This window comes from Chinchilla lanigera, unplaced genomic scaffold (assembly GCF_000276665.1).
Source record: "Chinchilla lanigera isolate Chin_1 unplaced genomic scaffold, ChiLan1.0 scaffold00008, whole genome shotgun sequence".
Classification (NCBI taxonomy): Eukaryota; Metazoa; Chordata; class Mammalia; order Rodentia; family Chinchillidae; genus Chinchilla; species Chinchilla lanigera.
Window position 1 is genome coordinate 9,000,980 of NW_004955409.1, and position 14,817 is coordinate 9,015,796.

Below are 14,817 nucleotides of genomic sequence, written 5' to 3' on the forward strand. Positions count from 1 at the left end.
GACCCTTAAGGTGAAGTAAAGCCATATTCTTCTGCAGTGTGTGTAATAGAAACGTTCCTAGAAATGCCTGTGTTTAGGCACAAAGGGGAATAAATCAAAGCATTTGATTCCGTCTCTGGTGTTCCTTGGACAGTGTGCCGAGGGAGGGGCACACAGATCGTTAAAAATGGCCCTTCTCCCCAAGGAGCACATGGCCCAGGGGATACAAACCTGGGCTCCAATAACAGACTCAGCGTGGGAAATGCCAAGTTGGCAGCGTGGTAAGCGTGGGGATGCAGCAGGCACGTGGTCATTTCTGTCCAATGGAGTCAGGAAAACCCGGAGAGGAGGCCGTACAGGAGGAGGGGCTTTAGGATGAGGAGGAGTTTGAATAAATAGTGGAACAGATGAGGGAGAGCTCATTTCAAGGAGAGACAATATCTTAAACAAACACTGAGGAAACTGAAAAGTGAAGACCTCACAGTGGAATCAGATCATTTTGGTAATAATGACATAAATGTGTCTTCAGTTCTTTTCTGGTTCTTACTATTTTTTTGGGTGGGGGCGGGAGGGTACCGAGACTCAAACTCAGGACCTTGTGCTTGCCACAGGCAGGCGCTGTGCGACTGAGCTATATCCCTGGCCCTCTTACTATTTTCAACACATGTGAGTTTACTGTAAATTGGTACCTGTAATATTGGCACACATTTGCTTTATTTGATGACGGGACAGGTTTGTTTCTGCTTTTTACTTTAGCGAGTGGTCCTAACTGTTCTAATTTTATTTTAGATTATAGCATTTGATGAGCTGAAGACTGATTACAAGAATCCTATAGACCAGTGTAATACCCTGAATCCTGTAAGTTACAATATAGGATTTATGTTTAGAGTTTAAAAATGTATTTGTTTTTAACTTGATATAATTTGAAAATGGCCAGAATTCTCAGTGGCATGATATATTTGTATGTTTTGAAGTAGGCAGAATTAAAAAATAATATTCTTTTTTTTTTTTTTCTGTCATGCTTGACTATTCTGACTTATTAATCTACTGGTGATCTTGTCAGCTGTCAATACTAACATTCTTCCAATCTGCTTTTTACATTGTCGGCCAAAGACAGTTGAAAAGGTCAAAAAGATTAAAAGAGTCAAAATTGCACTAAAGGTGTGTACTGCTTTTTAGTTTAATGTTTTAATGCTACGCTCATTTCATGGGGAGGGCCAGGGCTCTTGTGTTCATACTGCTCTGTTCAGTGTGCTTGTTCATATGCCTGTTGAGGGTTATGATTTCATGAAACTTCATATTTTATGCAAATGTTTGCTTGCTGGCTCAGACAAGTAGGGAAAGCTGTTAAATGCTTATGCATTTTTTATGTCATAGCCCAAGGCACGTCTATATTAAATTACTCGGTTCTGTATTTGAAAGTTGGCTAACGTAAAAGGACTAATAGGTGGTGAGGTTGTTCTCAGCTTGGGAGGCAGTATGCAGATGGAGCTGCCGATTAGACTCACCTGCCATGCCTCGTTTTATCTTCAGCTATGTGTGTTCTAGAATAAATCAGTGATGTTTATTCAGAGCTTTTTCGATAGCTATTTTCTTGGGGGATGGAGTCTTGCAATGCTGTCCTTTGGATTTAAGATGGCAGAATTTTACAGATAACAATTTGTATATAAATCTCTACATAATTATTTCTGGTGCATTCTATCTACTCTAATTTTCTAAGGTAGACTGATACATTACTCTAAGTTCTGAGATGTGATGGATTTGGTGATAATCTAGCTTTATTTTCTTCTTTTTTGTCTGGGAAGATTCTCCTTGAGTCTGTAGGTTTAATTTTGCCTGATTGATCAGAAACTGAAAAGCTCTTTGTAAGAAAGCAGTGACTCTGTCTGCAAGAGAAAATATTAATTCGTCTTAAAAAAATTACCTCATGAAAGTGAGAATTTGTATACACTTTAGCTGGGTAAAACTAATGCACTAGTGTGCTAGAGGATCTGATTTGGAAAAGCACTTTCAAAGTCAGTTTGCTGCTGTATTCTTTTGCAGCTTAATGTGAAAGAGAATAAATTTCCAGTCTGTCCTTAGAGAACTGTTAGGGACTCTTAGTATAGGTACAAGGAAAAATTGTAACTTACTAGCTGTTTCTTTGTTCTTAGAAAACAAAATTTGAAAAGATGAATCTGCCTTCTGGTTAGAAAGAAACAGGTGTGCTTCCTGAAACATCTTTGTGTTAGCAGTTGAAAGTACTGTTACTAGGATAATGAAGAAACTGCAATGGCGCCTTTTGCTTTGAATAGTGCTCAGGGTAACGAGGATAATAACAGCTGAAATAAGTGAGCACTTTCCTGAGTTCTAGGCTCCGATCCATCAGCACTTTCCCAGGGTGTTTTTTCATTTGGTCCTCATGACAGTCCTCAGAGGTAGGTGACTGTCACTGTCATGAAGGGGACAGTGAGCCAGGTTGCTTTTGAGGTGGAAGCATGTGGTCCAAAGTTCCACAGCTAAGGTAGAGACTAGAATTGGGAGACAGGCAGCTTGATTTTCTGAAACTCATGCTCTTGTGTTTTCCTAAGGTACTGTAACTTTAAGAGGGACATTTTCGTTTTATAGCATCCAAAGTGTGACTTCTGGCATTTTCCACGGAGAGGGTCACTAAGAACAGGCCGTGTTAGGGATGTGTGCTGCTAGGGCAGCTGTAGGGTGCGTTTATAGCCGCGGAGCTGCATCCTGGACAGGGTGGGGTAGGGTGCCGATCGTTGGCTAAACAGCAGGGCATCTGACAGTTTTCCCTATTTCAGTTTGTTTTGATGGTTCTGCCAAAGTACGGGGGAAGACAGATACTAATTTTAAAATATGAACCTTAACAAGAGACCATTATGTCTTACATGTGAAAGTACTATCATTTCAGCCGTCTTTACCTAAGGTTAGTTTTTTCTGGATACTAGTTTTTGTGTGACCTAAATAGAATACTTGTGGTGCTTATGGCAAAATGTCCTCACTGAAGAATGGTGAAGATTGGTTTTTATGAGATTTTCTTGAGAATGTTGGAGTATGAGATTTTATTAGAACTGGTAGAGGTGCAGACTATTTTTATTAAAACTGTTATTAAGGTTTCTGATTGTTTAAGGGCAGTGGGGGTCATGCTGATTTCACGATAATTCTCCATGCCTCCGTGTATAAGTGTAGGGCGTAACGCTGTCAGGTAATTTGTCTTGTTAGCTATCAGTTGAATTTACAGGGCTGAAATGAGCTTATTACATCTTAAGGAAAGAACCTTAGCTTAAACTAGTATTACAAATTCTAATGGAGTTCTTAATGTATGTTTTCTGTTTTATTTTGGTTGTAGTCATTGAGTTTCAGAAAAGTTCTGTTTATATTTTGTTGTTTAGAAAACTTAGATTTTAAGCTGGCTTATATGATTCTTTACGAATTTTACATACACACATACACTCAGATATATAAATGTGCAGTTTATCTTTGCTATTTAATAATATTGCCCAAGTTTGCAGGAAGTATGGTTAGTGGCATAGATCAGATCAGTTAGTAATCTAGGAAAGTAGGAGTTTATTTAAAATAGTATTCAAAAGTTTAGTCTGTAGCGTTCAACTGGAAAAAAGTAGTTTGGTGGAGTGTTAGAACATGGGCTTGAATATGTAGCATAATTAAATTATTTCTGCAGCCGTAGTTTCCCCTCAGGAGAGATCTGATGATACTGAGGATTCATTTGATTTTTTACCTTGATATGAAGGAAACATTTGAAAAACTGGCCTTGCAGCTGTGACTTGTGGATAATTTTTTTGGCTGAAACGTGCATTGAAAAGTTGTGGTATTTTTATTTAACAAAGGCATTGGGCCGAATCTTCAGTGTGAAGATTTAAAGTGAAAGCATTCAATCTTGGTCATTTTATAAATAGCATTTTGCCTGGATTAATTTTCCTTAACTGTCTACTGTCAGATGGTTTATTTTCTTTCTGAGCTCCGAGCTTCTCCTGGCCGGCTGCCATGTAGTATTTCATTGGCAAGCAGGCATAAAGGAACCAAAAAGCCATGTAAGATTGTGAACTCAGAAACCTGGAAAATTCTGATTGCATGGTGATGAACTCAGTTTTTTCCCTCCTACATTGCAGAAAGCATACTGTTTGCATTTGTGCGATTAGTGTCTCCCCACCCCTCCCAATGTGCTGAGAGTATGACTGGTTGGCTTTCCATTGAGAAATTACTTTTGTGGTAATGTGATGTGATTTGCTAAGTATCGTATATGTAACATTCCTGGTATTTGCTAAAGGCTTAAAACTAATGTATAAACTCCTAAGGGGGAGTTTTGTTTTTGTGGATTTTTTTATCATGTTGCATGTGATCAGATACCTCATTTTTGTATTTTTATTATTATTGAATGATGGAAATAAAACGTATTCCAGTTGATTAGCAAACAACTGAAAAGTCTGGGTGATAACTTGTATAATTTACCCGTTGCTCTAACAATTTGAGCTTTATATTTTAAGTTATATCTTGTTACCCTTTTAGTGTAAGCTCTGATCAGCGTGCTTTTCATCTTGCTTGTGGGGAAAAACCCCTAAACATGGAAGTAAAACTCAGTAGCACCTTTTGCTTATGATTCTAAGAGAAGAGTGATTTTCAAAAAAAAAAAAAGTTTTGAATTGTGGGAAGGTGGCTGCCCCTGCCGTGGCGTCCCTAACGGCCTTGTTTTCCTTTCCAGCTGGTCCTCCCTGAGTACCTCATCCACGCCTTCTTCTGTGTCATGTTCCTCTGTGCGGCAGAGTGGCTCACGCTGGGTCTCAACATGCCCCTCCTGGCCTACCATATTTGGAGGTAATACTTGAGACGCCCTTTTCCAGTTCAGTTTTCATTACACTGTGGTCAGCATGGTTATCTTATGTGCTGCTCACCTACAGGAAGATTGAGAATGCGTTAGGATTTTTGAAAAACAAGTGGTTAATTAAATCATTTCAGTATCTCTTACAGAGTTTTCTTCATTTCTTTTTAAAGCGATTTTTCAAACAAGGAGCCATGATTTACAATAGCAGGCACAAGCCCCGAGCGAGCAGCTGAGTGCGTTTGCACACACGGGTTCACCAGTGAATGCACACAGATCAGGCACTCCCCCCCCCCCCCCCCCGCCCCCCTGGCCCAGCTCCAAGGCCACCTGGGGCCTTTCCCTGGGGGTTTCTCCCAGACTCCCCAACACTCTCACCTCTAGTAGCTTAGATTAGCTTTGCTGTCTTTGCATTTCACCTAAGTCAAAATGTATTACTTTGTGACTTTGAAAACATTTGGTTATTCATAGAGGATAAGGTGTTTCATAACTTCGCATAGTTCTGTCTGCCCTGTAGTAAGTTTTTTGTTTTTTTTAAAAAGGCCTATCTGCTGTGTGTGGTGGCACATGCCTGTAATTCCAGCACTTGGGAGGCTGAGGCAGGAGGATTGCTGTGAGTTTGAGGCCAGCCTGGGCTACATAGTGAGACCCTGTCTCAAAAAAAAAAAGGCCTATCAAAACCACATAGTTCTCTACTTTAGGAAATCTAGACTAAAAAATTATTTAGGAATAAACTGATGTGTCTGACCCTGAAATGGTACAGAAAACATACATAGTCATGGTGAGAAGTAAAACAAGTAAGAGAAAGAAAGCAAGGGCCCTAAATGGGCCACTTGCACCCTGTGATGGGGTGTCTGGTGCCTTTACTCCAAGGCCAAAGTGTTGCCGAGATTAAAAAGTTAAAAGAAAACCCTGACCACCTTTTTACAGTTACCCTTATTTTGGGGAGGTTTCCGACAAGGGAGCAGATGTGGTTGGCTAGCTGTCCCGTTCTGCCCCCAAGGAGCGTTAGTTGTAAAAGATGATGGAAGGAGAGCACCCTGCCTGTCAGGGAGGATGGCCCTGCCGGCTGGTGTCGCCCTTCGATCTGGGAGAGCCTTCCCGCCCTGAGGTCTGGAGCTTCGCTGCCCTGCCCCACCCCTGGGGCTAATGCTCTCGTCTGTTCCAGGTACATGAGCAGGCCTGTGATGAGCGGCCCCGGGCTCTACGACCCCACCACCATCATGAACGCAGACATCCTCGCCTACTGTCAGAAGGAAGGGTGGTGCAAACTGGCTTTTTACCTCCTAGCGTTTTTTTACTACCTATATGGGTAAGTGTAAAGAGTAAAATGGGAACATGATTTCACTTGGCTGCCTAAGAAGTTTTCACACATCGTGGTCTTCATACCTTCACATGCATCCGAAGACCCACTTGGTGTTTTGCTGGGGCCGGCACCGGGCACACGGATGGTGCCCATACTTCCTAGGAGACCTGGCACCTGTCAGGGTAGCAGCCTGGCACGGAGTTGGCTAGGAAGTACAGCCAGGGACGCTGCTCCGAAGTCTTCATGTAGCAGAAGTGTTTTCTGCTTGGCTTCAGTGTCTCTCCAGAGACGGCGTCTGACTTTTCCCTGTGTATCTTTGCTTCGTAAGCGTGCTGCCCTTTGTCTCCTGCTTTGCTTGGGCTGAGTGGGGTGAATGAAGGAGACCCTCGAGTGTGGCAGTGCAGTGATTGGCGGCCTTTTCTGCTGGCCTGGTACGGCACACTCATGTCATCGTCCCTCTGGGTCGGGGCTTCTCAGCTTCACGCTGGGGATGTCGGGCTGCATAGTTCTTTATTGTAGGGGCTGCTGTGGGGGTTGTAGGTTTAGCAGCCCCCAACCTTTCCCACGAGCGGCAAGTGGGACCCTTGTCCCCCAGTCGTGGCAACCAAAAGTGTCTCTTCCCAGCCACCTCTGGGGCAGAATTGCCTTAATGAGAACCAGTGTTCTAGGTGTACTGTAAGTACAGTCAAGTGATTGCTTATTAAAACTGGCAAAGGACACTGTTAGGTGTGGAATTAAGAGTTCTTGTCTAAGCTGTGTACGTATACTGGAGATCTTTCCTGCTGATTTTTCAAAATTTTTAAAAATATCACTGTATAAGAGCTGGGTGTGGTGGTACATAACTGTAAAACCAGGATTCTGGGAGACTGAGGCAGGAGGATTGCGAGTTCGAGCCCAGCTTAAGCAACTGAATGTCTTAGGGAGACATTGTCTTAAAAGGAGGGCAGTGTTGGGGGTATAGATCAGTGCAAAGGGTTCAGGCCTCAGTATCAAAAATAAAGGGAAAAAGACACAGAGGAGGAAATTGTTGGAATCATTTCCATTCCCTCTCTTGTTTCTTGAAAAATTGCTAAGTATTAAATGGTAGGCTTATATTGATACATCTCTGTATATCACCTACATTTCCATTGTAAAGGAACAGTAGACCGAAATTTAGCAAAAATGTGTTTCGGGGTGTTAGAGGTTATAGCTGCTGTATCTCTAGATGTTACTCATGTATGAAACGAAGATGGTGAATAGGTTGTGAACAGTGCAGTTCCACAGTGCCATTTTAATTTCCTGTTAATGTTTACTGTAAGTGTCTGTAAGAAACGCCTGGAACACTGCTCGCGTTAGCAGGTACTCAAAATGTATTTATTGAAAGAAAGGAGAAATGATGGAGTAAACAATGAAAGCTGGAGATGTACTTGGGGAAGCTAATCACCAGGATGTTGTAGGGTTAGGACACCGATTCTCTTTTAAGCTGTTAGGTTTGCTCACGCAGACGCGCTTTCTGCACCATGCCCCCTGCCTTTCCCACGTCACTCTTGATGCGGAATTGCGACGGAGCTTCAGGAGCTCAGTCAGTGCCTATGCCCTTGCACCCTTTGCGTTCCTAGCCGTTCCTGCACTTTCCCTAAAGCGAAAGGCTGTAAGCCTGTGGTGCGCATGCTGCAGCAGGTAGTTTGTATCACTGAAAGCTCTAGGAGGTTCTCCATCACTGATGACCAGTGCCCGGTGTCTTCTGTAAAATGGGAATGGTTCAGTACTGGCCTCCTCAGGCCGCTCGAGGATTTGGTGAGGTAATTTGTGTCACGGGGCCTGGCGCCAGAGATGCTCCTGCCTATTATTAGATGCAGCTCCGGAGTGTGGTGTCTTGGGTTGCTCGCCAAGCTCTGGTCCCCATTAAGCCTCAGCTGTGCTGTTCTGCTTGCTAAAATTGGAAGGGAATAGGGGACAATGACAGCATGTGCACTGAGCCAAGCTCTGCGTTCGGCACAGGTCCATAAGTGCAAATTAAAATCACCGCGGGACCTTGTCGCTGGACTTAGTCTCCTGGGCTGTGTTAAGCAGCCTCGACTGCTGGGGCTCTGGAGTTTCTCTGGTGAGGAACGTTTAAGCTAACAGCTTCTCTGTTCTTTGCAGCATGATCTATGTTCTGGTGAGCTCGTAGAACAACACACGGAAGAGTTGGTCTGGTCAAGTGCATGCAGAAGCCACCACACAAAGGGATTCTGTCCAGCAAGACCCTGTGTCCAAGAGTAGCCTATGGAATCTGATCAGTTACTTTCAAAAATGACTCCTTATTTTTTAAATGTTTCCACATTTTTTGCTTGTGGAAAGACTGTTTTCATATGTTATACTTGGATAAAGAATTTAAGTGGAATTACGTATAAATTAATATAAAATGATTACCTCTGGTGTTAACCGGTGGAACTTGCACTCCTTAAGGAACAGCCATAATCCTTTGAACGAGCGCATTAATTCTTGACCGTCCTTAGTCCATGGGAAGCTTTGGTTTATGGGCACCTGTAGGGCTCATTTTGGTTTATTTTTGGGGGGTACCTGGAATTGAATTGAGGACCTCATGCTTGCCAAGCAGGCGCTGCACCACTGAACTACATCCCCGGCCCCATTCTGGTTTATGGAGATACCATCTTAGTATAAATTAGCTGTAGATAATCAGGTGCTTCTGATGAAGTGAAAATGTATATCTGACTCATAGGAAACTTGATATGTTTCCTCACTTATCATGTAGATGATTATATCTGGATATATTTACAAAAATAAGAGTGGGATCTTCCCCCTTTTAACTTGAATATTATTCCTGTGTAGTGCATGAATGAGATTTCCCTTGTTTCCATCAGAGTAATATACTTGCTTTAATTCTTAAGCATAAGTGAACATGATATAAAAATATAAGCTGACTTGTGAAGAATGCATTTAAAGCTATTTTAAATGTGTTTTTATTTGTAAGACATTACTTATTAAGAATCTGGTTATATTATGCATACTGTTCGAATCTGGTGGGAAAGGTATTCCTAAGACTTTGCAAGTACCTTAGATTTCAGCACTGAATGAGAGAAAATTGCTGTTCCTTTAGTGCAATACAATAAAACTCTGAGATTAAGACTCATTTTGCATTGGCTGAAAGATTACATGTAGCTGTATCTCACACTGGTCTAATCCCCAATAAAGACATGGTACTGCGTGTTTTTTTTTAAGAGAATTATTACGTTGTGGTCTTATCGTGCCTAGATGAAAACAGGAATTTTAAATGCCAAGCACCTTACCCTCTGTCACTGGAGAAGACTGGTAACTGTCGATGGCACAGCGCCATTATTTCTCTTACCAGTTAAAAAACATGGTGGCACGTACAATGTTTTATATTTTGTTTTCCTCTTTGACAGCTGGTTTTAAGGTAAAGTGACAAGTAAATTTAAGTTTTCACTCGTGCTAGTGAGGTGGGCGCATTAGGGCGTGCATGTTTGCTAGGCATGCTGTGCTTTCTTAGGAGTGAGGGAGTCAAGGTCACTGACAGTAGCGTGAGTGGTTCAGAAGTTTCTTAAGCAGAGGATCAAAGAAGGACAATGTATGCACGTTCCCATAATGACCAAGGGAATTTGTGGATGTGCTGTGGAAGTCTTATTTAGGAGTAATAGTTGTTATTTTATTCTTTACAAGTGGAAAATGCTTTGAAATGAGACTCCCGCACCTTCGGGAGAGGAGCTATTCCTGCTGTGGGATCGGGAGCCTGGGGTGAGTGCTTTGAAGAAGAGGGTGTTGAGCCAGGAGAGGGAGGAGAGTCGAACCATTTCATTACAAGGGGCTCGAAAGACCTTGTCCTTTGGAGTGGAGAACGGTGAGGGACCTGATTGTCCCGCAGCTTGTGCAGTAAATTATTTCCTGAGCACTTGCGAGGCGTGCACGTCATGCTTTGGGTTCACTCAGCTCTAATGCGTCCCGTTGTAATTGCAGCTGCTCCCATTTCTGTTCTCATTCACAGGTAATTTTGGTCCTGAGAGACCTGACCTTACCTGCAGCCCACGTTGGTTTCCTGGGCCTGCTGTTTTAATAATCCTGTCAGAGCATTATCATGCATACCTGCTTTATTAGCAAGTGGTAGTGTGCTGTCTTAAGTCAGCACACGTCCTTTTCATCTGTTCTAGAATCTTCTCCAGGGTTAATTCAAAGTTTAACGGTTTGGAGCCACATTCTCATGCTTCTGCAGTTAATCCCTAGCTGATTGCTCAGTGCCTCAGTGATCCTGATGGGTTCACCATCTCACTGCTTGGCTGTCAGCTCCTGGCTGTGACAGGGTCAGAAGATTGGAGAACCCGGATGCTCTCATACTGGGTCTGCCCACTCTTGCTTTTCAGTGTTCTGTGAAATTAGACCGCTTACTGGAAGAAAGCAGAAACAGAACACTCGCATCAGACCCTGTCTCACTGGCTCTTTTCTTCGCCCTGAATTTAATTTGTTCCTCACGTGAATCTGTCTGGGATGGCGCTGGCCTGCCTTTTGTTAGCCCTGCAGGTTTGGTCGAGGTGCAGTTACCTGGGTTTCTAGTCTTTCCCAGCTTATGTAGGCGCTCACAGTGCAGCGACCGCTGTATGTAAGCGCCTCGTCCTTGTTACGGCAATGTCAGCACTCCAGCTGAGCCCTCCAGCTCCCAGGAGCAGTTTCCCTCACTGGTGCCTGTCTTCCTGCACCTAGTGTCACACGCTAGTTGTATCTGTAGCAACAACTCTTTGTTGCTGTGGATCCTAGATTCCCCTGAATTTTGATCATTGTATAATAACTGTAGTCTGTCTAGCAGTTACTCTGGAGTAAGAAGTCCTGTTAGTTCTGAGGAGATAGATGTAGGCATAGAAGCTATTGAATACCCGTATGTTAATGTTAATGGATGACATTTGATGGTTGTTTAGAATCTGGTTTTAACATAAAGGGAAGTGTAGGAGGTACCCAGATAATCCACTTTGGACATGTTTGTGTATCAGTAAAGCATTTGTGAAGCTTTGCCTATTAAACCATGAACTTGGAGACGTACTAAGTCAGTCAGGGTCAGACACCCGGATCGTGGTTGCTCAGGCAGCACAGTACATGGTGGCTGGTGGCCTGTGACTTGCTGAAAGCCTGTGCAGTGTTTCTCAGCTTGAGCGCCATGCATGCTGAGAGCTGACATGGGGCTCTTCGCTCCCTAAGCAGCAAATATTTTGAAAGTCTGATATTGCGTAGAAAGGAAGTATAGCTGTGTGTGCTTTGAAACTGGCAAAAGTTTCCTTTATCTAACATTTTGCCTCCATAGGGTTCAGAGAATATTATTGTCACAGAGCAATTGATGACTTTAAGTATCTTTCTACCCTCTTGGGTGAGCTTGCATTTTAGGTGTGGATGTATCGTAGCCCTGTGCTGTATCAGGCCCACATCATGATCTGTACTAAAAGGTGAACATCCACAAAAGTGCATCTAATCCATTGTATAATTGGAAATCAAAAACTTTGATGACAAAAATATTCTCAAGCAATGCTCATTTTAGAAGGGGAAGAAAAATATTGGTAACTCTGGAGGCTGAGGCAGGAGGATCTCTATGAGTTCAAGGCCAGCCTGGGCTACATAAGCAAGTTCAAGGCCAGCCTGAACTACATAGTGAGACCCTACCTCACCGCCCCCTCCCTCAAAATTGATGATCCTATCTAGTATTGTTATGAAAGCACTCACGTTCACACTTTTTGGAAACTATTGTTAGTCTCAAGCAATTTCAAGCTCTTTGCTCAATCCAGTCATTGATCTGCAGTTAGACAGCTCTGGTACTAGCAATAGAGTTTAGGAGGTGGCTCTCTGCTAATATTCCAGAGTGGTTCTATTTCTGAATACGTTGACTAGCTGTCTTATAACAGTTTTCCTTTGACTAAAATTCAGAGCTCTAAAAGAAGTAAATAACTGCTATTTGTTTTGCTTATTGTAGAAAATAGTTTTACCATTTTAAGACGACTGGTAGGATTGGAGTGAGGGTTTTGTTCTGCATTAATTTAATGCATGTGGTAGAAGATGTAGCAACCATCTTGACATGCAAAAGAATGAATCGCTTCCCATATATGTTAGTTTTATTGTACAGTGCTTTCTCTAAATATATGCATTTCTTTGGTTGTCACGTTTATGTATTCCGGAGCAGACAGACTTAAGTGGGTTGATGACTAGCTAAACCCTACAGCTCCTAAGAGAAACATAAAATGTAGTTAGTACCTGTGCTCTTGGTTTGTTAAAATCTAAGCTTGATGGTGCTGTACCACGGTCCAAAGAAAATACCTTTAAGTAGCCTACCTTACTCCTTAGAGCTTGCTTATTTTGCTTTTGTATATTTAATAAAAACAGTCTCAACTATTTCCTTGTGTAGTTTATGAGTATTGACTGAATGTGTGTGTTAATGAGCAGAATCCCACATTGTTTGACTTCCTTAACCCTACTGATTTGGGGGCTATCACACACTTCAGGCAGAGAAAAGATTTCACCTAGAAAGTTGGGATTACATGGTAATTAAACTTAATTGGGCAATTATATTTCAGTAGTGACACCCATGTTTATCTGGTGTGGAATAATTGATGTTTTTTGGTATACTTGGTATTAAAATAGCTAAGCATTTTCAGTACAGAAAGCTTAGCGTTTGCAGTGGAAATCAAGAGATGCATCATTTTGAAAATTCAATTAGTAAAGGATTGATTAATTCATATCAGTATTTTCCTTCCAAAGTATTTGTGACATGCTCTGTATTTATATTGGGAACAAGCTGATGTAAGATTTGCTAGTGTCAGTTTCAGTGACCATCCAGAGTTTTACAGATGTTGTGACTTTCAGTTGTCTTTGGTTATAGTACCAAAATCATGAAGGCCAATCCATCATTGTAGGCTATACTTCTAAAAACCAAAACTCTAGCTATCATTTTTGGCATTTATTATCTGAGATTAAAAAATCCCTAGCTTAAACATTAAATTCTTCTCGCAGGACTGGCGATGTAGCTCAGTGGCATAAGTGCTTGCCTGGCAAGCCTGAGGTCCTGAGTTCAATTTCTGGTACCAAAAAATTAAAAAAATAAATAAATTCTGCTAGCACACGTGATACCCCCATCTTTAGTGTTTTGATAAAATCTTATGTTGTAGAGGCAGAATGTACACAAAAGTGTTAAGATACTGATTTTATATTGCAGAACATACTGGGGATCTGGTCTGAAGTTTGCAGACAGCACTAGTGACTGTTCTGGAACATTCTCTCATGAAATCAAGTCGTTCAGCAGCAGCCAGAAGAGTGGTAGTCATCATAGGAGTTTTTAAAAACTCAATTTTGATGTGGTGCCTCTTAATCTTTTGTGCAAGTGCCTGCGACCTGCAGGCTGGTGGTAGGAGCCAGATGACCAGTGGTCACCGTTGGTCACCAGTAGCCAAGAGAGCCGTGAGATGACTTGTGTGTGGTACTGAAGCCACTGCAGTCTTTGAAAAAGGTGGCTTTGATGCATACGATTCTTGTTTACCGCCCAAACGTATACAAGGACTGCTCTGGGTAGCTCACAAAGTTGAATTTAAAGACAGTTTCAGTAACACAGGGTGAGGTGAAGGAATAGGGGAACTGGAAGTTAACCTGCAGCTAAGTACGTCACAAAATCAATGTGAAAGAAGGATTCAGTTCATTCTGTGTGTTTTCTAGGGTAAGAAAGTTCAATGGCTTAAAACCGGAGTACCTGTCTGAACCAGTGAGTTCCTTATTTCTGAAGAAGTCCCGGCAGGTGCTGGGGCAACACCTACTGGAGCCCACTGGGCAGGAGAAGACAAAAAGATTGAGGGTCCTTTATGATTCTGTAAGTCTAGGAAACTGAAAAACGATGGGAGAATTTCAGGAGGAACAGAGGGGGAACGTTATTTCCAAGTAAGTGTGGGTACCCTGCAGACTTTGTTCGCATTACTGCTCATGTGCCAGCTAGCAGTTTCCAGTGATAACTTGAAGCAAAAGGGGAACAAACTTAAGACATGCAAGTGCTTTTCTCTTTTTTCCCCTAGCATTAAGTCTAGGTTACGTGCAACAGAATAGTGCATTTTTAAAAGGAGAACTCTGCTAATTTTTCTGACCCTCTGCCGTGAAATAAAAGACAGAGAGTTTTGTCAATAAAAGCTTTAAAATATCTGCACGTATACATTCAAGTTGACAACACTAGTAGCTTTGTTTCAGTACAAGTTATGCCAGAGGACTCCTAAATTTCAGACATGGTCATATATATGTGACTGGAAATTCATCTTGACACGGATCTTGATAGTGAATCTCTGGATGACAGGTAAGCATCTAGTTTGTCCCGGAACTCATGAAGATAATTATATTGCTGGAAAAAGTAAAGATACATTGAAATACATTGTATAAAACTAGTCTCTAAGCAGACACAACACTAGCAGGAATCAGGAATCAAAAACGTATTTGCTAAGAACAGTTCTAAATCTTGGGAGAACTACATCTCCGCAACCTGGGGAAGATTTACCTGGCAATACAGCTGTGTACAGTACAAAAAGCCGTTGGCTTAAAAAAACAGCTAAAAATCAGAAAGTAATTCGAGATACAGGTGAAAGTTTCATAAACCCAGACAGGGGCAACCCACTCAGGCCCCCTTCTGTCCATCTCTTGGACAGAAGCTTTCTTTCCCTCAATAAATATATTCTGCTCTTAACCTCCGTTGTTCCTAAAA

At 42.1% G+C, this 14,817-nt stretch overlaps 2 protein-coding genes across 2 annotated transcripts in view; one reads left to right on the forward strand and one right to left on the reverse strand.

Annotated features, from left to right (window-relative positions):
- Window positions 1-768: 768 nt before the first annotated feature.
- Window positions 769-12,479, forward strand: Cnih1 (cornichon family AMPA receptor auxiliary protein 1; the record flags this gene model as incomplete). The annotated part of the gene is given in 4 exon segments (XM_013510320.1): window positions 769-837; window positions 4,694-4,806; window positions 5,979-6,122; window positions 8,241-12,479. Coding segments are annotated over 4 exon segments (354 nt in total), but the record flags the coding sequence as incomplete, so codon positions are not given.
- Window positions 12,480-14,240: 1,761 nt separating this feature from the next.
- Cdkn3 (cyclin-dependent kinase inhibitor 3) overlaps window positions 14,241-14,817 on the reverse strand; it is a 15,764-nt gene continuing 15,187 nt past the window's right edge. The window contains exon 8 of the mRNA XM_005376768.2: window positions 14,241-14,460. Coding sequence (XP_005376825.1) covers window positions 14,374-14,460 — 87 coding nt within the window. The 3' untranslated portion in view covers window positions 14,241-14,373. The remainder of the gene's footprint in view (window positions 14,461-14,817) is intronic.